This window comes from Chrysochloris asiatica, unplaced genomic scaffold (assembly GCF_000296735.1).
Source record: "Chrysochloris asiatica unplaced genomic scaffold, ChrAsi1.0 scaffold00018, whole genome shotgun sequence".
NCBI classification, from domain to species: Eukaryota; Metazoa; Chordata; class Mammalia; order Afrosoricida; family Chrysochloridae; genus Chrysochloris; species Chrysochloris asiatica.
In genome coordinates this window covers 25,909,072-25,936,185 of record NW_006408536.1, presented here as the reverse complement: position 1 = coordinate 25,936,185, position 27,114 = coordinate 25,909,072, and the positions used below count along the sequence as shown (strand labels likewise).

General features: G+C 42.5%; 2 protein-coding genes and 1 pseudogene across 2 annotated transcripts in view; 1 reads left to right on the top strand and 2 right to left on the bottom strand.

The window, feature by feature from the left end:
- Positions 1-728, bottom strand: part of LOC102815401 (COP9 signalosome complex subunit 4-like) — a 3,433-nt gene extending 2,705 nt beyond the window's left edge. Inside the window, 3 exon segments of the mRNA XM_006835637.1 lie at positions 96-486; positions 488-543; positions 546-728. Of these exon segments, the coding sequence (XP_006835700.1) occupies positions 96-486; positions 488-543; positions 546-728 (630 nt within the window).
- The window catches only part of ARHGAP6 (Rho GTPase activating protein 6), a 624,152-nt gene that overhangs the window by 456,530 nt on the left and 140,508 nt on the right, over positions 1-27,114 (bottom strand). The gene's annotated exons all lie outside the window — the stretch shown is intronic.
- Positions 1,360-5,336, top strand: LOC102827835 (annotated as a pseudogene).

The following is a 27,114-nucleotide window of genomic DNA, read 5'->3' as shown; positions in this document are numbered from 1 at the left end:
TTCTATGTGTTCCATCTGGCGAGGTCCATGTGTATAGTCGTCTGTTATGCTGTCTAAAGAAGGTATTTGAAAGAGTAGCAAGCATTCAAGAACACTTGCTGCCATCCTGCTGATGCTAAGATGGTACAGTGCTAAGCATGTTTTAAGGCCTCAAGTCTTTCACTTTCGTGAACTATTGTCTTGTAAGAAAGCTCGTTGTATCTTTGTGCAGCTTCAATGAATTTTCTTCTATAATTAAGAACACGAGCATAGCATACCTTCTAATGTATCTGTAACTGTTCATTGGTTGATTCATTCTGAAGCAATGATGCTTGATTTATGTAAGCTTCTGCCTGTACTGGATCATCAGCCTCCAGAAAGATTTCCAAAGGAATTCCCACCAACTCTTGAGCTGCATTTCGCCAGTCTTCTTCTTTCTCATACATGGATGAAAGATGCTGTCTTATTAAAGCAACCTGCTCTTTAAATGAAGTTACTCTAGGCTGTGCTGTCAGACAGGTTAGGGAGATGTGTGCAGAAGTCAGTCAGCAACTGTCCTGACTGTTGATCACGAGGCTGATATTCTCGTTTACCATTGTTTCCACAAAGGCTGTCAAAGCTTCAGGTTGCTCTGTCCCAGACAGCTGAATAGCTTTTCCCAGGATCCGACGAGATTTGCCCGCCAGATCTTTAGGCGAGTCCCTTGAATTCATGAGCTGGGCCAAATCCTGTCACACCTCTGCCGCCATTCAACCACTGAATTTTTGAGGTTGAAAGTATAGCATGCAGAGAAAAGCCCCTATTAAAGTCTTCCTTATGTTTACTGGTCCCTGGTTGATGTGCTGGAAGGTTGGAGGTTCGAGTCCACCCAGAGCCATCTCATGAGACAGGTCTGGCAATGTACCACTGAGAAATCAGACACTGAGAACTCTATGGAGCACAGTTCTACTATGACACACACGGAATTACCATGAGCTGGAATTACCTCCTCAGGAACTGGTTGGTTTTATTTGTTGATCCCCTGTTTGGAGTCGGGTTCACACCAACATCAATCGAGTTCATCTGCTTCAAGTAAGGGTCAGTTCCGGTCAAGTCAGTTCTCTGGAGAATCTGAATCTCACCCTGACATCTAGGTCACTTGAGTCGTTTGCTTTCTATTTTGTAAATAAATGGATTCTCTATCAGCCTTTCAGATTAAGAAGATTAAATATTTCCACAAATAAAGGAAATAATCTATATTTTATGCTAGACTTACATAATACCACTTTTCCAATGGGCTAGAGCTACTTGGGCAGAAATTAAATTATATTATCTCAAACAAACAAACAAAAAAAAAAACTTTAAAGAAATGATCTCATTGCTCTGAAACTCCCTAAAGCTATGTCGATCGCTCATGATTACACTTACAGAAATGAGATGAAGGTTGGAGATTCATCACAGTGGACAATCTCTCAGGTTTAACTCACCTCTGAGTTGTGTGATCTGAGGTAAAGGGCTTTCCCTCTGGTTTCTTCATCTACTAAATGAAGTGGGGACGGACAGGTGATCTACATGATACAGGGTGTGAGTCTTGGCAATTACAAAAGGCCCATTTTCCGATATATAATTCTCAGCAATAAGAAAAAACCTATTTGGAAAACTTACATTTAGTTTCCCCAAAACCATAATGCCTTTCTACTCCATTGACTTAAAGGAGACATAACGCTTCTTAGCAATATTAGAGCAAGTGACAGCTCTACTGATTTGAATCACCCTTAAATTTCAAATTAAAAAATCCAGGTTAGTCAAGTTTGTAGGTAGTACCCATTCAACCTAGCTTCAATGGCTGGATGATTAGAACTCGACTACAGGAAGATTAAAAACATTTTTTTTTTAAATAAAGGAAACAAGTATAAATTGCTACAATTTGATGAACATGACCTGTTCTTCTAGATGTAGTAGCTCAAAACACCAACTGAGAGGGAAGGAGTCTTCACAGAAGGATCAATCCTATCCCCTCTATATACAGGGTTGATAGGGATGGGCAACTTAGACATTGGCTACATAAAATGAGGGGGCTATAAAAGCACAAGCAACGGGCTAACAAGTTTTCCGGAGGGAGTTTAGTTTAAGAGTGTACGAGGGAAGGTAGAGTCCCCACTGAATAGTTTTCATCTTGTCTAGATGGGTCTGGTGAAACGAGATGAGGATAAGATTCTTAAGATTCAATAGTGAGTAAATGATATCATGACTAAGTGCAACTGTCACAACTGTAAAGGTAGAAGTTTTGTAACAAAAAGGGGGGAGTAGTTAATCTTACAGTCCAGGAACAGAGGACCCTAGGGCCATCAAGGTAAAAGAGCACAACTGGAATGTGGGACCCTATCCAGAGAAGCAGCGACACCAGAGATGGAGACAGAGATGAAGACATGGAGAGATAGAGCAGCTGAGGACTCTAGACTCATGGAAAGAGAAAGGCTGTGTGCTGGCAGCCAGGTGCTGGTGACCAAGAGGCAGACTTGCAGAACATGCCTTTTGGTTGTGTAAATGATTATATATTCATGAGTGTTTTTGTGTACATCCCCTGAAAAAAAAAATAACAGAGGAATAGAAGCAAATACTGTTGAATGATGATGCATGGAGGGGACTGTAATCATTGCAATGAAACAATGAGTGTAAAACCGATGTTCTCCCATGTAAACCATCATTCAATTCACAATACAAACTTTAAAAAAAAAAATTCAGGTTAGTTACCATCATTTATTGACATCTTTGACAGTAGGATTTGAATTAAGGGATTTGAAGCATTCAATTGCACAATTCAGTGGCAATGTGGTGACATGTATAAAATGGTCCATGAACTATAGCTTCCAGATTACAGAATGGACAAGCCAATCTTTAGAAGCCTGAGCATCAGGTGGACACCCTGACTCTAAGCTGGTATGTGGAGACGATGAGGCCTCCACCCTTATTCTCAGCATATCTAACATGGGAATCAAATTAACTCTAGTTCAAAGAGTTGCTCTGAAGACTACAGGAGTGGATGCATGGGAGTTAGCACAGTGGCTGCTCAGGGTGAGCACTTCCAGGTACCATCCTGAAGCACTCACCTTACATTCACAGAGTCTTACAGCATCTGTCCTTCCAGCTCAAATAAGTGAATTAGAACAGAAGAATTATGGATCACACTTTTGGCATAAAGGGTGTTAAAGAGTTCCCAATTTAGGTGGGCCAACCTGAATGACGCCCATGTGGACATGCAAGAACAGAGCCTCTTCACTATGCCCAGTGGACGACCTTCTGTTTTTATTTCTATGTTCACCTTTAGAACATTAAAGAAAAATGAGCTTTCACCTACTGGGGAAATGAGAACGTGAACTTTGACTTAAGAATGATTTTATTGTTTTCTGTGGAACTCCTGATTCCCACATCGTTTTGGTGTCTTACACTGGGAAATAATTTTATTTAAATGTATCCGGTATTTATTGGGTTTGCAAAAAGGTTTGCTTAACTGTATACGAAAATGCCTTTCTCCATCCCATAAGCCCTTTGGGATCTATCATTGTGGGCAGAATTTAATTAAAATCATTAAGATCTGTGTGTTTACGACACTCCAAAATATAATCACAAAGTTAGGATCCGAGAAGTCTTAACTCTTATCTCCTATTCCCTGAATTATCTCAGAGAGTTGTCGGTGGTCAGAGGATTACAAAGCCAGGGGTAAGAAGGCACATTTGGAAACCACCTCCTGCTAATTCTATTAGACTTGAGTCATTTCCTTCTCACTGAGCAGATTTCGTTTTGTGGGCCCTCTTTTCATGAGAGTCCACAGGTTGCTCTAAACACATAAGTTCTTTTAGTCTCAATGAACTGTCCAGGCAGGTGGCTGCCTGCTCAGTTGGTTAACGCTTTCCAGCAGCTTCTGAACTTCTCTAATAAAAGTGAATAACGAAGCAACCATTAGTCTCTCCCTGTGTGAAGAGAAGAAAGAAGACAATGTGGAACAAAACTCAAAATCACAACAAAGTTCTGGCTCACTGGTCAGACAGAGACTAGAGGAACCCGAGACTATGGTCCTTGGTCACCCTTCCGGTCTGGAACTGAACTCACCCTCGTGGTTCACTTTTCAGCCAAGCAGTAAATAGGTTTAGAGCAGGGACAACAACACTAGTGAGGTACACACACTAGAGAATGGTCAACCAGCCAAGATCCAAAGGGCAGTTTTTACCTAAGGACACATTTCAGAAAGGAGGAAAGGATGCAAGAGCCACAGGGAGAAGTGGATAAGTGATTTCCATTGAGGGAATTGCAATCACTGAAATGAAACGTAGTAAATGATTTCATGAATGTAAAACAGTCGATCTGCTCTCTAATATTCCACTTAATTCACAGGAAAAAGAAAATAAGGAGAAAAGTGAACAAACAGCTCCCCAGCCCCTCTGCCTCGTAGAGGTCCTGGTGTGAAAGTCTGCGGAGAGCCACAGACGCCAGTCTCTGGTCCGCAGGACGGGGTTTGCTAGCGTTGTCAAGAACAAGGCCTACTGAAAGAGACACCAAGTGTAATTTAGAAGATGAGAGGGTCAAACTGATTACTATGCTTGAAAATGCTTGGTAATCCCAGATAAATATCAGCACAACACACCCAAATACAGGGTGATAGTTCGTCTAACCAACAGAGGTATCATTTGCCAGATTGCTTATGCTCATACAGAAGGGGACATGATTGTCTACGCAGCTTATGTACACAGACTCGCAAAGTGTGGGGTGAAAGTCGGCCTGAAAAATTATACTGCAGCATATTGTACTAGCAGGCTGCTGGGCCACAGGATTCTCCATAGGTGTGACATGAACAAGTTCTCTGAAGGCCCAATGGAGTTAACTGGAGATGAATGTAATGTGGAAGGAAGGCACTGATGTCTTCACCTGCTATTTGGATGCTATTTGGATGCAGGTGTGGCCAGAACTACCTCTGGAAACAGAACTTTGGGCTTTGAAGGGAACTATGGATGGAGACTTGTCTTTCATAGTACCAAGCAATTCTCGAGGTAAGGAATTCAATGCGAAGTCCATCGGAAACACATTCTGGGTCAGAACATAGCCGATCATATGCACTACCTAATGGAAGAAGATGAAAATGCTTACAAGAAACAATTCTTTCAATATATAACGAACAACATAACTCCAGACATGATGGAGGAGATATGTAAGAAAGCACATATTGCTATATGAGAGAATCCACTTTCTGAGAAGACGCCTAAAAGAGATGTTAAAAAAAGAGAAGGAATCGTTCCAAAGTGTCTCTTACCCAGAAGAAAGAATCGGTAGCTCTGATGAAAGCAAGTTTCCTCGGAACTCAGAACAGGACTGTTGAGAGCTAAACCAAATCAACATTTTCTGTGACAATTTTCCAACTTATTACCAAACAAAACAAAACAAAACAAGTGAATGAACATAAACTGCTAGCTCCCCACACATACACCGTGCATGCAGCCAATGTTCCGCTCCTCCTCAAACCCCAAGAAAGTTCTGAGACGGAGATAGCTATTCTGTAAATGTTACATAGATTGAAACAATTTCTGGTTCTAGTTCTCTGACAAAACAGTGCTTACATGAAGACGGAGGAAAGGACAACCTATTAACATAGAAGAAACCCAGTCTTCTTTTGTTGGTAGAACGGGGCTGGACTCAAGAATAAACACCCAAAATGTTTTGGGAAAAGCAAAGATTACAAGGAAATCTGGGGCGGGTCAGCCTCACATTCTCTGGAGTCACTTGGATAGCAGAAGTCTGATCCTGTCCAGAAAACCTAAAAATAGCTGATGGCCCCACACGATGGCATCTAGGCAATAGCTTTCCAATAGGCCATGTCACAACACTTCCACTGCAGGGTGGAAACGGATGTTTGAATCCACAAGTGAAGGACGTGCCTAGACTCTTGGTGGCCTTCCCTTGTTGACAAGCCCATCTTCTATGGCAACAGAAGAAGGAGGTTTGAGAGAGAGAAAACTCTGTCCCATGAAGACCGTTACTTCTCAAACTCTAATGTGAAGGCCGAGGGTGGGGCCTGGGATTCTGCGTTTGTAATGATCTTCCAGGTGGTCCCAGTGTTGCTGGTCCATGGCCCAGAACACACCCACCGCCATCAAGTTAATTCTGACTCATGGAAACGCAACAGGACAGAGTGGGACTGCGCCATAGGGTTTCCAAGGTTGTAAACCTGCCACATCTTTCTCCCGGGGAGCAGTTAGCCGGTCGGTGATGAACCACTGTACCCCCAGGGCCCCTTCCGTGGACCACACACACTCATATTTCTAAATGGAGTCTGCTCTAGAGAGAGATGTGGCAATAGACATGCAATCTTTTCTCTGCAATTAACCAACTGGCCCAATGTGTGATCCTAAATTTACCAGAGGAGAAATTGAGGCACTAAAAATTCCAAGTGAGCTAGTAGCAAAGTGAGTCTAGAATTGTCGTTCTCCTTGGGTTGGTTTTTTTGTTTTGTTTTTTTATCAGGGAGAAAACTCCCCAGCAGAATCCCCTTGCGTCTTCTTGTTTTAATGCCATAAATTGGGTCACATGGCCATATAAACTGTAAGAAAGGCTTAGAAAACAGTATCTGATTCTTTCAGAATCTTTTTTGGGAGTGGGGGGAAACTCTGCCATTGTTGTTGTTGTTAAGTGTCATCGAGTCGGTTCCGACCCATAGAGACCCTATATAGTGTTTCCGAGGGGTGGCTGGTGAGCTTGAACCAACGACCTGGGAGTTCAAACCGCTTTACAATCAGGTGCATTAACTCACAGCGCCAAAGAAGAAAAGGGGATGAGCTGCTCTCAATCACCAGCAGGTGGAGACACTTGCACACTGGTAGACTCCCCCAACCCCCAGCCCACACAAGCAAAGAGCAAGGCTAGAAAACTGGGCTTTCCAAATGAACCTTCCAATGACAAAGTTGCAGAACCGCTGGTGCTGGCAGTCCTCTAGGTGGCACTCATTAAGGAATACCCTGGGTTTAGTCTTTGAGCTTTCAAAGCGAAGACAAGGGAGTGATAAAGGCCCCACTTTCTCAGCTCCATGGATTCTAGAGTCAACTGGGTACACTTACAAAGCACTAGCCTACAAAGACAGTAATTTAACTCACCTGTGATACGGCTTGGGCAGCAGAATTTTGACCATCTGCCTCCCAGGTGAGCCAAATATGCAATCCCAGTGGAGGAACCCATGCCCTCAGTTGGCACAAACTCGCATGTTACCGCCGGGGACTGCGTGAAAATGCCTGGAGTCATGAATTCTAGAGTTGACACATTACTAGCCAGTTGCCAGGGGGATGCTAACGCTGCGGTCCTGGGCCTTCAATGTAGCCAAGCCCCAGAGCAGAGCTCCGCCAAGTGTAGTTCCCCAGACATTGGCAGGCTGAGAACGGTTCCCTGCTTCCCATGACAACTTGAGAATTAGAAATGTTTAGAACAATCTGACATGGCACAGGTAGGTACCCATGTGCCTCATTTTATATTTCACAACAAAACAAAACAAGGTGGTACAGATCACAAATCAAACCCACTCATTGTAACGGAGTGGATTCTAACTCACAGCCCATAGCAACCCTCTAGGACGGGGGAGAACTGTGCCTTAGGGTTTCAAAGGCTGTAAATCTTTAACGGAAGCAAACTGCTGCATCATTCTCCTGAGAAGCCGCTGATGGGTTTGAACCACTGATCTTGCAGTTTAGTAAGTAGCTCAACACTTAATCTACTGGGCCCCCAGGGCACATTGAGTGGAACAGACTTTGGGGAGTGGGAGCATGTGACTTATACTGCTAACCAAAAGGTCAGCAGTTTGAACTCACTAGCTGCTTTATGGGTGAAAGTTGTGGCAGTCAGCTTCCATAAAAAGGTACAGCCTCGGAAACCTTTGAGGCGGTTCTACCCTGTCTTTTAGTTGCTGTGAGACCACAGACAATGGGAAGAGAACAGCCTGTATGCTTGAGAGCAGGAATCACATCTTATTAACCACTGAACGAGCACAGAAGACACTTAGTAACTGTAGTATTATGAAGAATGAATGAATAAGTAAAATGAGTATGCGGTTAGGGAGAAAACGAGCAAAGGAAGTAAGCCTAGCTGTATGTGGACAGCAAGATGCAGAGAAAGAGGCTGAAAAGTAGGGAGTGGGTTGAAATTGAATTGGCTTCTATATACATTTCATCGGCGCTTCTTTAGTAAATGCTGTGGACACAAAGATGGGCAAGATGTGCTCCTGGGCCTCAGAGCTATTAATCACCCTCTCCCTCAAAGAAACCGTACCACCAGCAACAGCACCACTATCACCATCAACTGGGAACTCGCTAGAAACGCAGAGTCCAGGGCTCCACCCAGCCCCGCTACAACAGAATCTGCATTCAACAAGAGCCCTGGGTGAAGCGCATGCTCGTTCAAATGGGAGCAGTCTGATCTACAGAGATGTCTCTCCTTTGCAGTGGCACTTTCAACTCTCTTGGGGAGCTTTTTAAAATCCTGATGCACAGACCACACACACCTCAGACCGTCCTTGGAGTGGAAGCTCTCCAGGTGGTGACATTGTGCAATCAAGGTTCAGCAGGTGTGTGGCAATGACGTGGCAGGTTGAGGAGTCTGCAACCAGCTCCTGGACCTTGTCAAGACGCATCGAATCCCCACTCTGCACTTCTCTACCGCTTCCCATCAGACACCAACTGCACACGTGGCACTGCTTCTTGGGGCCCCAACCCCCAGGAGTCAGGATATCTTCCTCTGGCTGCCCAGCTGTCCAAGATCTCCAATGCTAGCCGCAAGCTTGGGAGTCCCAGGACATTCTCACTTCTGGCCTGCTGGCTAAAAGGTGGGGGGTTCCATCTTCCCTGTTAGGGTACCAGCACAAGCATGAGGGGGCTCGCTTACTTCTGAGCTGCTGTTACAAATCAGAGGTTCACTTTACCCTCTGAGGGTACCAGTCACCTTACTTTTCTGAGCTGCTGGCTCCTACGAGGCCCTCGGGTTAAATAATTCACTAGAACAACTCACAAAACATAAGGAAAGTGCTATACTTAGGGCTATAGTTTTATTTAGAGCAAATACAGATACAAATGAAGCAATGCATACAGCGAAGTGTGGGAAGGTTTCCAGCATGGCGCTTCTGTGTTCCAAAAAGGGAAACCCATGGAGCTACCGTGTCCAAAACCTTTACCGGGGGATCTCATTAAGTGGTCATGATTCAGGCTGCTAACCTCAAGGTCAGCAGTTCGAAACTACGACCTGTTCTGTGGGAGAAAGATGAGATTTCCTGCTCCTGTGAAGATGTACAGCCTCGGAAGCCCTGTACAGGGTCGCTATGAGTGGGAACAGACTTCATGGCACACCACCACCACCACCATTAGGTAGAAAGAGTCCCTGGGGGTGGGGGGAGGGTGTAAACTCTTCAGTGCTACACTACTAGCCCAATGGCTGGCAGTTCAAACCCACCCAGGGATGATTCAGAACCCAGACCAGGGGATATGCTTCTGAAAACTTTGTAAACCCTGTGGAAATGTTCTAACGTGCACACATGGGGTCATCATGGGTGGGAACTGACTGGGTAGCAACTAATAATCAAAACATTTCACAGACATGATTGAATCATGCCCTCCTCAGTTGACATAACTCCACTGAGTGACCAGCCAAGCCAGCCCCCACCTGAGCCACTCAGTAGCATAAATCCTCAAGTGTCCTCCTCCAGGCCTCATCAAAAGCACTTTGATTACTGGGGACTTTCCAAGATTTTATAGGTCATCTCTCAGGAAGCAAGCAGCAAATAACCACCTGTTGATCTAATCAGGTAGGCTGAGCCTTGGTAAATGTCATTTAGGAGGTGCTAGCCACACTCATCAGTAGATGAAATACATACAGTCTCATGTCAAACTTTCCACCTCCTGGAGAAATGACAGCAGCTTTGTCTACGGGATGCTGGGTGACTTGTTGGCAGTGTTGGTGGTGGTGTGCCATGGAGTCGGTTCTGTCTCATAGCAACCCTGCATAAGGTTTCTGAAGCTATAAATCTTTACAGGAGCAGAAAGCCTCATCTTTCTCCCGCGGAACAGCTTACAGTTTCAAACTGCTAACCTTGAGGTTAGCAGCCCGACTTGTAGTGGAGTCTGTCAAATAGCCGGCTAGAGTGATGCATCCAATATTTGAATCTGGGAGAGCCAGCTGAGCATGTCTAAAACAAATTCTTTAGGGCAGGGTGAGTGAAGAAGTCCAGAGAACAAATACCAATGTGCAAAGGTGGGAGAAGAAGCAAGACTCGAGAGTTGGTGGACTAGTGAGAACAGGAAGGGGGACTGAGACCACTGTCACTGATGCCATCAGGGTGTCTTGATTTGACTGTGATGAGCAGGTGGGTTTGTGAAATGGAATGTGGGCCTGGATGAAAGTAACAAGCTCAATACAGAAACCATGAATTAAACCAAATGAGGATTAATCATCAAACTTTCAGTGACACATTCTGCTGACGGAAGCCAAGCAGGCATTGTCAGTAAACTATGAAATAGGTAAGATTTTACTGTATCTAGAGGTTCAAAACTAAAGATTTCATATAGAAGAGAATGGGTTTGTTTCTCTAGTGTTCCGCATTACAGAAGATGAGCCATAGTAGAGAGTAGAAGAGAATTCAAAACCAGAGAAATGTATTTGTTTTGAAGTAAAAATAATACTATTAATGAAAGTAATCATAATTAGTTGATAATATGTTTCTTTACAATAAGTCTTAGGCACTACACAGACCCTCTACAACAAAGATATGCAGAACCAATGAAACAGACACAGATGAAAATCCTTGAACCCTGGACCTCAGGGGAAAGCTTAGAGAAGTGGATTGAGGGCTTACTGGGAGGAGAAGCGGAGCAAGGACTGTGAGAGAGGGAAATGACTGGTGAACTTGGCAACAGATGACGGTCTGACAGAGTAGATTCACACCGGTGACAGTAAACGTGAGGTTCTCCTTCTGTTACCCATGCTCCCCAGGTGGTCAGAGATGTGGCCAGCTCCCACCCTCATCCACCTACAGGCACACCAGTGTAAGTTGGGGGCTGGCTGCATAGATTCAGTGCACCACTTTGGTTCCCGGATTAAGGCAGGCTCAGCTCCAGACAGAATACGCAGAGCCACCAGACCAACATTTAACCAGTCACCCTCCCCCAGATGCCCTGTGGTCCTAACACACACTGACACTAACCCCATCAAGGGCCTCCACAAACTACTTCCGTATTGCGTGCCCTGAACATAGGTAACACAAAGGCTGATAGGAACTCTACTGGAACATCCCTCTTACATGTACCTCGTGAGCCCCCAGTTTTCTCACCTCTGAGACCAAACTGTGATTTTGTTTTTGTTATTAGGTTTGTTTTTCTCCTTTTGTTGTTTCATTCATTTTGTTTGTTATTCATTCCTCGTCCTTCTTCTTCTTTCTATTTATTCCCTTGAATTTTATCATTTCTATCTCTACTTTTATTTTTCTTTCTTTTATTCAGTTTCTCATTTCCCATCTTCATGTTTCCCCTTTTGATCTTTTTTTACTACTCTCTACTCTCTTGTCTTTTCATCTTCATTCTACCTGGTTTTTCTAAGAGTTTTCTTTTATTTCTTCCTTTTATTTCCTCTTTTACAGCTCCATTTCCTATTAATCTTTTCTCATTTTAGTCATTCATAAGTATTTTTTTCCCTTTCTTCTATTTTTCTCTCCTATAACTCCATTTCCCTGTCTGTCTTGTGTTTTTACAGCTATTATATTTGTTTTTACTGGTTTCTCCCTCTTTTTATTTGCTTTTTTTCTTTATTATTTTCTACTTTCATTGTTGGTTCCTTGTTTGTTCTGTGTTGTTTTCATGTCTGGTGTGTGTGTGTGTGTGTGTGTGTGTGTGTGAAGTGTGTTGTATATCCCACCCTACACGAAACAGCCCAGCCACAACTACACCCTTTGCAACTCCACCCACAGGGAAACAGCCAATACCAGATCCTATACCACCTGATCAATGATAAACAGACACCAGTCAAACCCATCCTAAACAAAGGCGAACAAACAGAAAACTAGAACGGTGCACACATTTCATTCTTTAACTACGCCCACAGTAGACAGATGATGAAAGTCTAAGAATGCATCAACATGCAATAATCGATTAAATATAAATAAGACAACCCACAGTAACCTGGAGACAACAGACAATTTTAGTTCACACAAAGAAACAAGAAAGAATGGCGCAAATGAGCAAGATGCAAAGTCAGAAAATGTTTCGGAGGAAGGAAAGGTAATGGAACTAACTGAAAACTGCCCTAACAGCATGAAAGATGAGACGATAAGCACACAAGAAGCTGAACGAACCCCACACAGGAGAGATCCCAAATGAAAATCACAAAGAATCATATGCCCAGCAAAGCTGTCCCTCGAATTGTAATTGTTGTTGTTAAGTACCATCGAGTCAGTTCCAACTTAGAGCGACCCTGTATAGGGTTTCCAAGGAGTACCTGGTGGAGTGGAACTGCCGATCTTGTGGTTCATATTCCACATAATTAGGATGTTTCCTAATAAACAGAAATTAAAGGAATTTCTAATAACCAGACCAACTTTACAAAAAATACTAAAGAGTGTTCTTTGGGCTTTGAACCCACAACAGCAGAAAATAATCTGAGATTAACATACATGACAACACCATCCAGAACTCAATCCAGATACAGAATATTTAAAGTAAAGCAAGCCTACAAGTCTGAAAACAGGGAACCCGAGATATCAATATACAATGAAGTCAATTACAAAGCAAAAAGACAGACTTTTTAGTGTAGATACAGGGCTGCCAAATGGCAAGGAAGCTAAGTAGATTTCAAGATAAAACAAACTGTTTTAAACAGGGAAAACTTAATAAATTACAGGGTAACCTCAAAGAAAATCAATACACCTGTACATCAAAATTAAAAGAGGAGAATCAGAAAGATCTAGTAAACATTAACACAAAAGAAATGAAAAGAAAACCGACAAATAAAATGAATTTAGCACAGATAATTATGCAGAACAAAGAAACCAGCAACACCACAAAAATACACACGGCAAAATAACAGCAATCAATTCATATCTACCGATGATTACACTGAATCTCAGTGGATTAAAAGCACCAGTCAAGGGATAGAGCCAAATGGATAAGAAACAGGATCCTTCAATATGCTGTCTACAAGAAACAATCAAAAAGATGGAGACAGTCTAAACACCCATGAACCGAAAAATGGTTAAACACACTTTGGTACATACACACAATGGAATACTACTCAACACTGAAGAATAAGGATGATTTTGTGAAACACCTCACAACTTGGATAAGCGTTGTTGTTGTAGCGACCCTCTGTACAACACAACATAACATTGCCCGATCCTGGGCCAAACTCAAAATTATTACCACATTTGAGCCCATTGATGAAGCTACTTTGCCAATCCCTCTCGCTGGGGGGTCTTCCTCTTTTTCTCTGACCCTCCACCTTACCAAACATGATATTCTTCTCTCCTCCTGACAATATGTCCGAAGTATGACAGATGAAGTTTGGCCATTCTGGCCTCCAAGGAGCACTCTGGCTACATGTCTTCCAACACAGATGTGTTGAATCTTTTGGCAGCCCATGGCACTTTCAATATGCTCCTCCAACACCATTACTCAAATGCATCAGTTCTTCTGTGGTCTTTCTTATTCACTGTCCAGCTTTCGCATGTGTAAGAGGTTATTGAAAATACCATGGCTTGGGTCAGGTGCACCTTAGTCCTCAAGCTGACATCTTTGCTCTTCAACACTTTAAAAAAGGTCTTGTGCAGCAGATTTGCCTACTGGAATACGTCTTTTGATTTCTTGACTGCTGTTTCCCTGAGTGTTGATAGCTGATCCAAGAAGAATGAAGTCTTTGACAATTTCAGTCTTTTCTCCGTTGATAAGAATGTTGTTTATTGGTCCAGTGGTGAGGATTTTTGTTTTTCTTTACATTGAGATGCAATCCATACCGAAGGCTGTGCTCTTTGATCTTCATCAGTAAATGTTTGAAGTCTATTCACTTTCTGCAAGCAAGGTTGTATCATCTGCATATGGCAGGTTGTTAATGAGTCTTCCCCCAATCCTGATGCCACATTTTTCTTCATAGAACCCAGCTTCTTGGATGACTTGCTCAGCATACAGGTTGAATAAGTATGGTGAAAGAATACAACCCTGTCGCACACCTTTCTTAATTTTAAACCATTCAAGTGTTCCCATGTTCTGTTCAAACAACTGTCTCTTGGTCCAGGTACAGATTCCTCATGAGCACAATTAAGTGTTCCAGAATACTCATACTTCTCCATGTTGTCCATAGCTTGTCATGATCCACACACTCGAAAGCCTTTGCGTAGTCACTAAAGCATAGGTAAACATCTTTCTGATATTCTCTGCTTTGAGCCACAATCCTTCGGACATCAGGAATTATATTCCTCATTCCATATCCTCTTCTAGATCCAACTTGAACCTCTGAAGTTCTCTGTCAATGTATGCTTGGAGCCATTTCTGTATTACCTTTAGTAAAACTTTACTCTCATGGGATATCAAAGAGATTGTCCGATGATTTCCGCATTCCATTGGGTCACATCTCTTATGAAATGGGCACAAATATGAATCTCTTCCAATCAGTTGGCCAGATAGTTGTCTTCCAAATTTCTTAGCAGAGATGAGTGAGTGCCTTTAGTGCCACCTCACTCACTTTCTTGAAAGATTTCAATTTTGATTCCATCAATTCCTGGTGCCTTGTTCTTTGCCAATTCCTTCAATGCACCTTGGACTTCTTCCTTCAGTCTGGTCTCATACAACATTTGTCCTTTTGTGATTGGCTTACTTCACTCAGAATAATGTCCCCCTTGGATGAGTGTTGCTGTTGTTGTTAATTGCTGTCGAGTCAATTCCAATCCATAGCGACCCTGTATAGTGTTTCTATGGAGTGACTGGGTGAGCTTGAACCACCAACCTTATAATTCAAATGACTTTGCAGCCTGGTATATTAACCCGCAGCACCACACCAGGACTCTTGACCATAGAGGACATTATTCTGAGTTAAGTAAGTTAATCACAAAAGGACAAATGTATGAGACCAGTGTTGTAAAAAAATTAAAGAAAAGAAAGGTTTTATTGATAATAGAAGCAATATGTGATGGTTATGTGGAGGAGGAAGGAAATTATTCACAGGCTACAGGGTAGACACATGTTAACATGTGTGGCAGGGCAGGCAATATACAACAAGAGGGAGGTTAGCCTAAGAAAGACGAAGGTATCAAAAGGCACAGGAAGGAATGCAATAGATAAAGTGAACAGATGTAAATACTGTCAACTGTTGGTATTTGGGGAGATTGCAATCGTTGTGATGAGGCAAAGTATATGATTTGTTGAATGTAAAACTTATGCTCTGCTGTGTAAACTGTCACTAAATTCACAATAAAAAGTTTTTCAAAAGAAGTCTTAAAAACATAAACTGTATTTACGTTCAATCCAATTTCAAAACCTAATCTTGAGCAAACATATAGGATAAACCAACGTCCCCACCCCCAACAGGTGTGGCACTGTAAGATAAGCACTGGGCCATAAGATCAGATTGAACCGCAAGGTCAGAGGTTCAAACCCACCAGCTGGTCCTTGAAAACCCTATACAGGGTTGCTATGAGTCGAAACCAACTTGACAACACTTAACATTAGCAAAAACAAAAATAAAACAACAAATATAGCCAACAGCCATTTCCTATTAGAAATGCGGAGTCTTTTCATCCTTAAGACAATTCACCATTGGGTTTACTAAAGCAGATAATGGCTTCCAAGAAGTCAAGAAGGTGGGGAGGAGGGTGGATCGGGGGAGTTGGAGGAAGGGGAAAGGAGCCAAATGGATTAATAAGGAAAGACAGAAGAACAGAAACTATCAACATGTGTTGCACAATCCTTTCTTGAAAAATGTGTCAGCAAGTACCAGGCCAGCTTCATTTGGCAAATCACTGGCCAAGCTCCTGGGGGTGAGGGAACCAGTGATATTGAGGTCAGCATGAAGATCCACATGGGCCTAATGAACTATTTCAGAGAGACATTTCACAGCCATTGAATTAATGAAAAGATACCATATCCATAGACTAGAAAAATCCTTAAAACCACAGTAAAAATGAAGTTCAAGATCACCACACTGATTTGAAAGTGGAGGAAGGATTATAGGATTATTGTTGTTGTTAAGTGCCATCAAGTCAGTTCCGACTCATAGCAACTCTGTATTGGGTTTCCTAGATGTGGCTGGTGAGCTTGAACTGCCAATCTTACAATTCAAACCAAATTTACAGTCCAGTGCATTAACCCACAGGACCACATCAGGACTCCACAGGGTTATGGGAGATGTGATTACACAAAAGACTTCATGACTCCACTCTCAAATCAAGGGGTGGTCTTGGACTTCAGTTGTTATTACTTGCACCACCATACCACCACAACAAAAACCAAGTGCCAAGAAATCCATAGAAGACAGAGAGTATTTTTCCAGTTTGGAGGAAATAAAGGTTTTCTAGTAAAAAAAAAAAAAAAAAAAAATTCCAAAGATCAAACAGAATGATACTTTAAAACACCTTGCAGTTCATTACATTTAGACAGAGAATAGGATTTTTGCCATGGTTTTAAGGATCTCCCTAGCTTATGAATATGGAACATTTTCCTTAATTCTATGGCTCATAATCATCCCTCCTATAGCTGTCTACAAAGTCCTGGTGTGTCTCTGTAGGACTGTAGGATAAGCACCGGACCGCTAATGGTAAGGTCAGTGGTTCAAACACACCAGCTGCTACTCGGAAACAGAACCGAGTCAACAACACAACAACAACAATAGCTGTTTACACAAAAGAAATTATCTGAGGACATGTCCAAAATGCAGGAAGAAAGGCAGAGATTGAAAAATGTGAAGACGTGGACAGAGCAAAGGAAAACGGACGGTTCTCCTAGTCCTACCCTTTGAAACAATTGTCCAATTAAGAAGCATTTCGTGCTCAGATGCACTGCAAATGGATCTGTGCTGGCCTCCATTTGGGACGCCAAAGCATTTTTGACAGGGTCTCTATGCCTAAGGGATTCATACAATCCACATGGTGATAAGAATGATGAACCTAGAAAGATATAGAAATCCAAGTTCGAACATACAATGTGCCTTTAAAAAAACAAATGTTTTATTGTGACAATGTGCCTTTTGATGCTATAAGGAGTTGAGTAATGATTCAGTCATTTCTTTCAAATGCACTCATACCTTTGTGCCACCATAGTATCCCCAGTTTTAGGTTCTAGGGAAGTGGCTGTGATAAAAACAACACCTTGCCTTCATGTAGCTTAGATGCAGTGAAGACACAGTAGTGGGACAGAGAAGCAGGCATTAAATAGACACATAAAAGCCTAAGACGTATATGTTACAAAGATGAATTAAGTCAGATAAAGAAAAAAGGTGCTCGCACTCAACTGGCCTAGTCTACAAACACAATAATCTACATCCTACTTTGACAAGTCCACCCTTCATCTATCAGTTTGTCATGCTGTGGTGACTTGTGTGTTGTTGTGATTCTGGAAGCTATGTCACAGGTAGTTTAAATACCAGCAGGGTCACCCACAGTGGACTGGTTTCAGTTGAGCTTCCAGACAAAGACAGACAAGGAAGAAGGAGAGACAGAGTACTTCCAAATACTTAAGTCACTGAAAACCTTATGAATAGCAGTGGAACACTGTCGGCACCAGAATATTAAAACACGATGAAGAGCACCAGAAGACTGTCAGAGATAGTGCCAGAAGATGGGCATCTCGGGGTGGAAGATACTCAAAACACGTCCAGGGAAGAGCTGCCTCCTCAAAGTAGAGTTAACCGTGATAACGCCAATGGAGTTAAGCCTTCAGGACCCTTCATTTACTGATGGGACACAATTCAAATTGAAGAGAAACAGTTGTAAACACCCATTACTAATTGGAACATGGAATGCACCGAAGTATGAATCTTAGGAAAATTGAAAACTGGAAAAAATAAACTGGTATGCATAAACATTGATATCCTAGGCATTAGTGAGGAGAAATAGACTGGTATTACCCATTTTGAATCTGACAATCTCTATAGACCCTATATACTATGCCAGAATGACAACTTGAAGAGGAATAGCATCACATTCATCATCCAAAACAACGCATCAAGATCTATCTTGACATATGATGCTGTCTGTGATAGGATAATATCCATATGCCTACAACTAAGACCATTAATATCACTATTATGCAAATATATGCACCAACCACTAAAGCCAGTGATGATGAAATTGAAGAATTCTACCAAGTTCTTCATTCTGAAATTGATCAAACACGCAATCAAGATGTATTGATAATTACCAGAGATTGGAATGCAAAGGTTGGAAACAAAGAGTAAGAAATAATGGTGTTGGTGAGAGAAACGATGCTGGAGATCACAAGTTAGAATTTTGCAAGACCAATGAGTTCTTCATTGCAAAAACCTTTTTTAATAACATAAAAGGGGATTATACAAATGGAACTAACCAGATGGAATACACAGAAATCAAATTGACTGCATCTATGGAAAGAGGAGGTGGAAAAACTCCTTATCATCGGCCAAAACAAGGCCAGGGGCAGACTGTGGACCAGACCATCAGTTGCTCATATGCAAGTGCAGCCTGAAGCTGAAGAAAATTAAAACAAGTCCACCAGCGTTAACATATGAACTCGAACATATCCCACCCGAATTTAGAGACCAAGGTCAGCGGTTCGAAACTACCAGCTGCTCCGCGGGAGAAAGATGAGGCTTTCTACTCCTGTAAAGATTTACACCCTTGGAAACCCTGTACAGGGTCGCTATGGGTCGGAACCGACTCGATGGCACTTAACAACAACAACAACAACATTGAGAACAGATTTGAGGCATTAGACCCTAAAGACTGAAGACCAAAAGAGTTGTGGGTTGACATCAAGAACACCATACAAGAAGAAAGGAAAAGGTCATTAAGAATGGAAGAAAGGAAGAGAGAGAGAGAGAGAGAGAGAGAGAGAGAGAGAGAAATATGGATCAGTTGGTCAGGTATCTGTCTTGCAAATTTAATTACCTTTAGCAAAATTGTACTTGCATGTGATATTAATGATATTGTCCAATTATTTCCCCATTCTGTTGGATCACATCTCTTTGGAATGGGCAAAAACAAGGATCTCTTCCAATCAGTTGGTCAGGTCTTGCAAATGTCTTGGCATAGATGAATGAATGCCTCCAGTATTGGTATTCCATGAATCCCCAGAGCCTTGGACTTCTTCCTTCAGTACAACTGGTCCTTGATCATAGCATGTGAAAGTTGGGCAGTGAGTAAGGAAGACCATAGAAGAATTGATGCATTTGAGTTAGGGTACTGGAGGAGAAGATTAAAAGTACCATGCACTGCCAAAAGCACAAACCAATCTGTGTTGGAAGAAGTGCAGCCAAAATGAGCAGACTTCTTCTCTCATACTTCATACATATTATCAGGAGGCACTAGTCCCTGAAGAAGGCTATCATGATTGGTAAAGTTGAGGGTCAGAGTAAAAGAGGAAGACCCCTCAAGGAGATGGATTGGCACAATGGCAGCAGCAATGGACTCAAACATTGCAATGATTTTGAGGTTGGCACAGGAATGGGCAATGTTTCATTCTGTTGTGTACAGGGTCGCTATGAGTCAGTTACCATCTTGAGGGCACCTAACAGCAACAACTTTGGAAGTAGCAACTGTAATCTTAAAAGACCATCTAATGTGCAACTATTTGTCTCTCCTTGTGCAGAAGAAAGAAAAGTGATGAAAACAAGATACTTGGAACCACTCAGTCCAATAGACTGATAGAACACAGGAACTTCAGTCTCCACAACACTGAGACCAGAAGAGTTAGGAGGTGCCCAGCTAATTCTACCAACTACTCTGAAAGGGATCACCTTATAAGGTCCTGGATAATGTGGGAGAAAATGTGGAACAAAATTCACAATCATTAATAAAAACAATAATAATTATAATACCAGGCTTAGAAAGCAATGAAAAAACCCAAGACTATGGCTCTTAGTCGCCCTTCAGGTTTGGAACGAAACTCATCCTCGTGGCTCAATTTTCATCCAAGCAGTAGATAGGTGTATATGGGTTACGTTCGTTCTTCACAAGGCGTGAATACTCTCATTTTCTTTCTGGTTGTTCCGTTCTCTGTTCGCTTTTCAGAGGAAATCTCTGGTCACTAAATCCATCCTTTAACAAAGTTTACAAACTAGAATGGTCAGCCATTTGAAATCAAAAGGACAGTACTTTGCTAAGGACAAAATTCATAAGGGTTGGGAAAGAAGGAGGAAGGGAAGCAAGAATCACAAGGAGGAAGTAGAATGCGTGATGTTACATGCAGGGGTTGTAATCATTCAAATGAAATGAAGCATATGATGTATTAAACGAAAAACTGATGATATGCCCTATAATTCTCCACTCGATTCACTATAAAATGTTAGGGGAGAAAACAGAGGCAAGGTTAGAAGGCAGGGGTAAAGCTCTTCGTAACACTTTGGTCAGCATAGGCATCTCTGAGTGGGGGGGGACATTTGAGCAGAGGTCTGAGAAAGCAAAGGCGTGAACCATGTTGATATTTGGGTAAGAGAAGCATTCTAGAGAGAGAACAGAGTAGCGGCAGGGATCCTGAGACGGGAACATGGTGGGTGCTGGGAGAAGAGCAAAGAGGTTAGTGTACCCAGGGAGTAAGAAGAGATGTCAAAGAGATATCAGAAGACATAAGCCAAGGCAAGAAATATGACCATTATGCTAATGAGATGGGAGGCCACCATGGTCAGGGTTGAGCAAGAAGGGTGGCATGTTGTTAGGTGGTTCCTTTTTTTTTGACTTCTAAAAGTAGTTTAGGTTTGCAGAAAAAAAATGTGCAGAAAATACAGAGTTCCCATGTGACCCTCTCCCTCACTGGTCATCTTACTTTTCCTTCTTTTTTCTAAATAACATTTTATTGTGTTTTCAGGGGAGGATTACAAGGCAGCTTAGGTTCCCACTGTCCATCCGTTATTCCGTGACATGGGTTACGTTCGTTCTTCACAAGGCGTGAATACTCTCATTTTCATTCTGCTTGTTCCGTTCTCTGTTCGCTTTTCAGAGGAAATCTCTGGTCACTAAATCCATCCTTCAACAGAGTTAATGAGGTGCCTATTCTGTGCCAGAGACTAGGTGTACAAGTAAGATAAAGTTCCGGCCCCATTACCATCATTTACAGCCTTATCATCACGATCGCTAGTAGTACCAACAACATCATCATCATCATCACCATCACTGCCATTACCACCATCATTACCATCATCATTGTCAAAACGCTGCTACTAGGCAACTAATAAGGAGCTCTGGTAGCGTAGTGGTTACGAATCGGGCTACGAACCTTAAGGTCAGCAGTTCGAAACTACCAGCTGCTTCATGGGAGAAAGATGAGGTTTTCTACTCCCATCAAGATTTACAGCCTTGGAAACCCTGTACAGGATCGCTATGGGTCAGAATCGACTCGACGGCGCTTAACAACAACAAGGTAACTAATGTTTGGTACATTTTTCCCCCAGCAGTGGGCCAAGAAGTGGATGCCTTGCTTTCTAGGAAATCTGGGGGTGTGAGGTACTTGGGGGTACATCTGACTCTGGGAAGTTACTAGGACTTGCAAGGCAATGTGAGTTACAAGGAAGGTCTCAAGAGGCCAGGCCACATGCCAGTGTAGATGGGCCAACCTGTGCCAGACCACAGCACATGTTGCAATGGCCAACTGGGCACTTTCCTGCAGCAGACCCATTCTTTGAGAATAACAGTCCTTGGTGCTTCTAGAACAATCTTCTTATTGCTTCCTTTATGATATTGACATTTTGTTTATCTATCTACCTATTACGTCCTGAAATTCCCCCATATAGAGACTATGTCTTCTCCATATCTGTACCCCAATAACTTGTTCGGTATCAGGTACATAATAGGCACTCGTTAAGTCTTTGCTGAAATATGTTATTTTTTTCCTTCTTCACCCCTCAAAACAACAATAACATCTTCTATCCTAGGTTCTTGCTACTGAAGAGTGCAGAAACACTGATACACAACCATAAAGTTATAACAAACCAAGCTTTGTTAATAGCAAGTACGGCGAAAGATGAGGTAGGAGAGCAGGAGGAGATGCTGGTGTCTGATGTTTTGCTCCTTCCAAGAAGTTAATACCTGTTTTTCTGCTGACAGTTCCCTCTATAAATCCCACCACCCATGTAAAAGTCCTTTCTGGAAGCAGATCAAAAATTTTGAATTACCCCGTCTGAGTCAATACGACAGCTATGAATAGAATGCAGCATGAATACCAGCTTGCTCATGATGAGAAATATAGCAGCCCCAACTCAGCACAGAAATAATACACTAAGAGCTTGCAAGGATTGCAAATGGTACCAAAGGGCTGAACGTTTGTCACCGGAACCCCAATGAGCTCTTGAATTTCTTTCCTTTATTTGAAACATGTAGGTGAAAGTGTACACAGCAAATTCATTCCGCACTCAACAATTCATACTCCAATTGCTCTGCGACATTGGTCGCTGTCCCTGCCATATGTCAGCACTGCCCCAGTTTCCACCCTGCCGTCAGACCCCCAGTTTCCCTGCCCCTCCTTGCCTTCTCATATTTGCTTTTGGAAGATCCCTTGAACTTCAATTCTTCTTTATTTTTTCTCTGAAATGAAAAGAAAAAATAAATTGGAAAAAGACACCAACAGGGCAAAGGAAAATTCTAGAAAAGAAAGCAATAGTGATATTCTAGGAGTCAAAACAGAAACTCCATTTCAAAAATAATCCTTTTAGAAAAGGGAGGCACACACTTTGTTCCAAAGATGCACTTTATGAATCATCCCAGTGTTCACTGACATGGAAAACATGTAAGCACAGGACCATCAAAGACCATGCCCATAATAAATGTCATCAAGGAAACCTTCATAAGAATAATTTATATATATAATGGGACATTTGGAACCAATCACAAGAAGGTAAGTTTCTGACCTACAAACCGCCCATTAGACTCACGCTTACTTTCGAGCAGAACTTAACTCCAAACCAAAGTTGTGCGTGCAGTGAATATGGCTTCCAGTGACTTGTAGTGATGTGACATGACCCAGAACAGACGCAGCATCTCTAGATCACTCTACACCAAAGCACAGGACCCACCATGACACTCAAATCACAAGAGAGCTAGAATGGGACCATTCCCTACTGTCACCAAGCTCATAGGCTCCAAACTGAAAAGTCAAGTAGTAGGCCTGGGGAATGATGAAGCCTGACCATCACGACACTCTGGAAGGGACTGCACAATGACCTGAGGGCATTATTTATTATTGTTATTTGCTTATTTTCTCCCCCAAAGTCTGTGGTTTATCCTTAACATCTGGGCTTCATCGTTGACTGGGAAGCTTATGAGAGCACCCGTGCCGAGTGAGGCAATGGAAACAGAAAACGATGTCGGAGGATTGTCAACAGGCGTTTGGACATTGCCAAATGTCATGTTCCTTTCCAAAGAACATCCAGGATGCAAATAAAAATCAAATAACACTCCTTCTTGGCAAAGACATGGGCTGAATTTGCTTTTGTTTTCTTCACTCTTGGTTTTAACTGGAACTGGGCTACAAGGACCATGAAGACTTTATCAACTCGAGTTGCTCTCCTAAGATAAAGAGTTTCAGCTGGAGTTTGCAAAGAATTGTTACTCAGTTCTGAGAAGATGTTCCCTCTATGGATAATTCTAGAGTGAAGTCATATAAACTCCACTTCCAGATCAGCTGCTTTGGGGATTTGTTGGGACCAGTCATTCTGCCTCTGGCTACTTTTCAGCACCAAATCCTCATCCTTCCTACCACTGAGGTCAGGGCCCCCTGGTGGCCAGTTGTGGTATGGAAGGGGAAAGTAATGATCTCAGTCTACTCTAGCATCATCCATGCCCATGGTTCTTCATGATCAAATCACTTTTGTTCTCTTTAACTCCTTCAGCTATCCAAAGCAGACTAAAGCAACTGATGACCTCAGTACCTTTGTACATGATAAGTGTACCTTCTGCCTGCTTGTAATGCCTTCTTCTTCCGTCTTTGCCCAACTCCTACGCAGTCATCAAAACTTAGCTCAATTAAGATGCTTGGCTGTCTTTTGAATCATGGTTTTCCTTGCAATACATTATAAAACAGACACTGGAGGGGGAGAGAAAGGAATAATCAGAAATACCAACATGGATAGCTTGTAAGCCCATCTTCTGCCTATAACTGATTAGAATCCCTAAAATGGGGTTACAATGTGTCCAGTGAAGGAGGTTTACTGAGGAGCCTCTGCATTACATGGGAGTATAGGTGGAAGCCCAAACCACATCCAGACCTTCAGAGACAGGAAATTTTCCACTTGAAAGGACAAGCAGACCAGCCGGGAGCAGGTAGAAAACCAGAAGATACCTCTTGAAAGAAGGACCTACAGGAAAAATACAAAACAATAAGGGCAGTCCGACTGTTACCACAAGAACATGCAGGTTGCTTGCCCAGGAGACATCAAGGCAAATGGTCGGATCCTCTCAGTGCAAATTCTCTTCCAAGACTAAGACGCAAGGGAAATATACGCTTTGATTGACAACCACGCACGTCACCCAGAAGGGGAAGTGACCGAAGAACATCAATGAAGGGGCGAGCTAAGCCCTACATTGTTTAGCAAACTACTGTGAACCCGAGTGGAGACCTAGCCGGCCAGTAGCGAGGCAACATCTGGGGACTCATGGGCTCAGAGTTAATGCCACAGCCACAGAGGTCTAGAGTGGAGAGAAGGCAGCCAGCCGATAAAAAGAGGCCGGACAGATGCAAGAACACCCACACTTGCAGATGATACCCACTTGACCTGGCTTCAATGACTGGATAAACAGAGCTCAACCCAAAGAAAAAAGAAGAGGAAAAAAGCGTCATCTGATACAATTCGATAAACATGACCTACACCTATGAATGCAGTAGCTCAAAAGAGGAAACAAATCACTGCTGCAAGAACTATTCCCACCCCCTCCACACAAAGGGTAGACAGGGATGGGCAACTTGGACATTGGCTACCCAAAATGGCGGGGAGGGATACAAAGGTAAGAAGTGACTGGCTTACAAGCTTTCAAGAGGGAACCTTGACCCAAAGGGCATGGAGGAAGGTAGAGTCTCCAGTGAATAGTGTCCAGCCTGTCTAGGAAGGGCTAATGAAACGAAATACATATGGGTCTCTTGTGATGCAATGGTGAATAATTGTTATCAGGACTGATTGTGAGGGTTGGAAATCTAAAGGTGGACATTTTGTAGCAAGGAGGGGAGTGATTAACTTTTCAGTCTAGGAGCAGAGAACCCTGGGACCATCGATGGAGAAGAGCGGAGAGCGGGATCCTACCCAGAGAAGCAGTGAGGCCTGAGATGGAGGCAGAGAAGACGACATCAAGAGATGGTGTGGCTGGGGACTCGGGATCAGGAGATGGAAAGGGGCTGAGGACTGTGCGGGGGGCAGGGGAGGTACAGGCTTACAGGGTACACCCTTTGGTTGGGTGAGGATGCATGGACGGGATGGTAATTATGCCAATGAAATGATAGATAATGGAATGAAAGTAAAGCTAATGTTCTTCCATGTAGACAATCACATAATTCACAATAAAACATTTAAAAATTTTTTTTAAAAACTTAGCTCAAACTTCACGTTCTTAGTGGGGGAGCCTTTGAGGTCATGGTTCCTCCTCCATAGTAGTCTTGTCACACATGTGTCACTCACTGTATACATTGATCTCTTTATCTGTGTTGACCCGTAAGCTCAGGATTTTTTTGGAACAGGAAATCAATCTCTTTTGTCTTGGTATTTCCAAGGTTGAACTCAACAGGTGTTCACGATCTGTCTGCTGAGTAATGTAGTTCACTGCCTTGAAACAATAAAACAACACACCAGGCCATTACGAAGTCTTAATCCTGACCACAAGGTCAGCGGTTCAAAGTCACCAGTTGTTCCTTGTACACACTATACACAGTCACTATGAGTTTGAACCAACTCAACCCAGTGTGCGTCATAGTAGAACTGTGTCCCACAGAGTTTTCAATAGCTGATTTTTCAAAAGTAGATCACTAGGCCTTTCTTCTGAGGTGCTGGCTGGTTGGACCTAATCCTCTAACCCTTCCGTTTAGCATGTTAACCTTTTGCGCCACTCTAGAGGCAAACTTTTTCTCCAAAGGGTCAAATTTCAGCTTTGTGGGTTCTAAAGTTTCTGTCTCAAGTCTGACATTGTAATGAAAAAGCAACCACAGATGATCAGTAAACTAATAGTTATAGCTAGCTGTGGGAACACTGGTGGCACTGTAGTATAACCACAAGATCAGAAGTTCAAATCCACCAACCACTCCTTGTAAAAAAGATGAAGCATTCTACTCCTGTAAAGATTTACAGCCTTGGAAACCTTATACAGGTTCACAATGAGTTGCAACCAACTTACAAGCAACTACCAACAACAATGTCCCAATAAAATGTTCTTTACAAAAACAAGCAGTGGGTTGGACTTTACCTCCAGGCCCTAGTTTACTGATTCCTCATCTAGAATTTTAAATAATTCAGAAGTCTGGAGGTGGAATGTGATATCTAGGACCCCTGAGAAGAAGTCTTCTAAGGAAAAAGTCAATGAAGAGCATTCAGAAGTAGAACTCATGGGATGACCCTTGTTTTCAGGGTACTCTCATCATTACACCCAAACCAAATGGCTCTATTGACTTGAGTAGTGATTCTGCATTGCTGATGCAACTGAGAGTCCCGAAAAGCAGGATGCTAGGAGAGTTAGGTCAGCCCTTCTTCCATTACATCATTTTCTCATGCCTATTTACCCCATTTAAAAAAGGAAGTCAAAACACAACTTTAAAAATGTTTTTACTGAGGCACATTCTGAATGGGTAAAAGAAGGGAAATAACGTTAAGATACTTCACTGTCTTATGAATCTTGGTTTCCCTTGCCTACTATTGTAAAAAAGACACTTGAGGGGGACAGACAGGAATAGCCGGAAACATGATTAAAGAAAGCTTATAAGCCCATCTTCAGCCTATAACTGA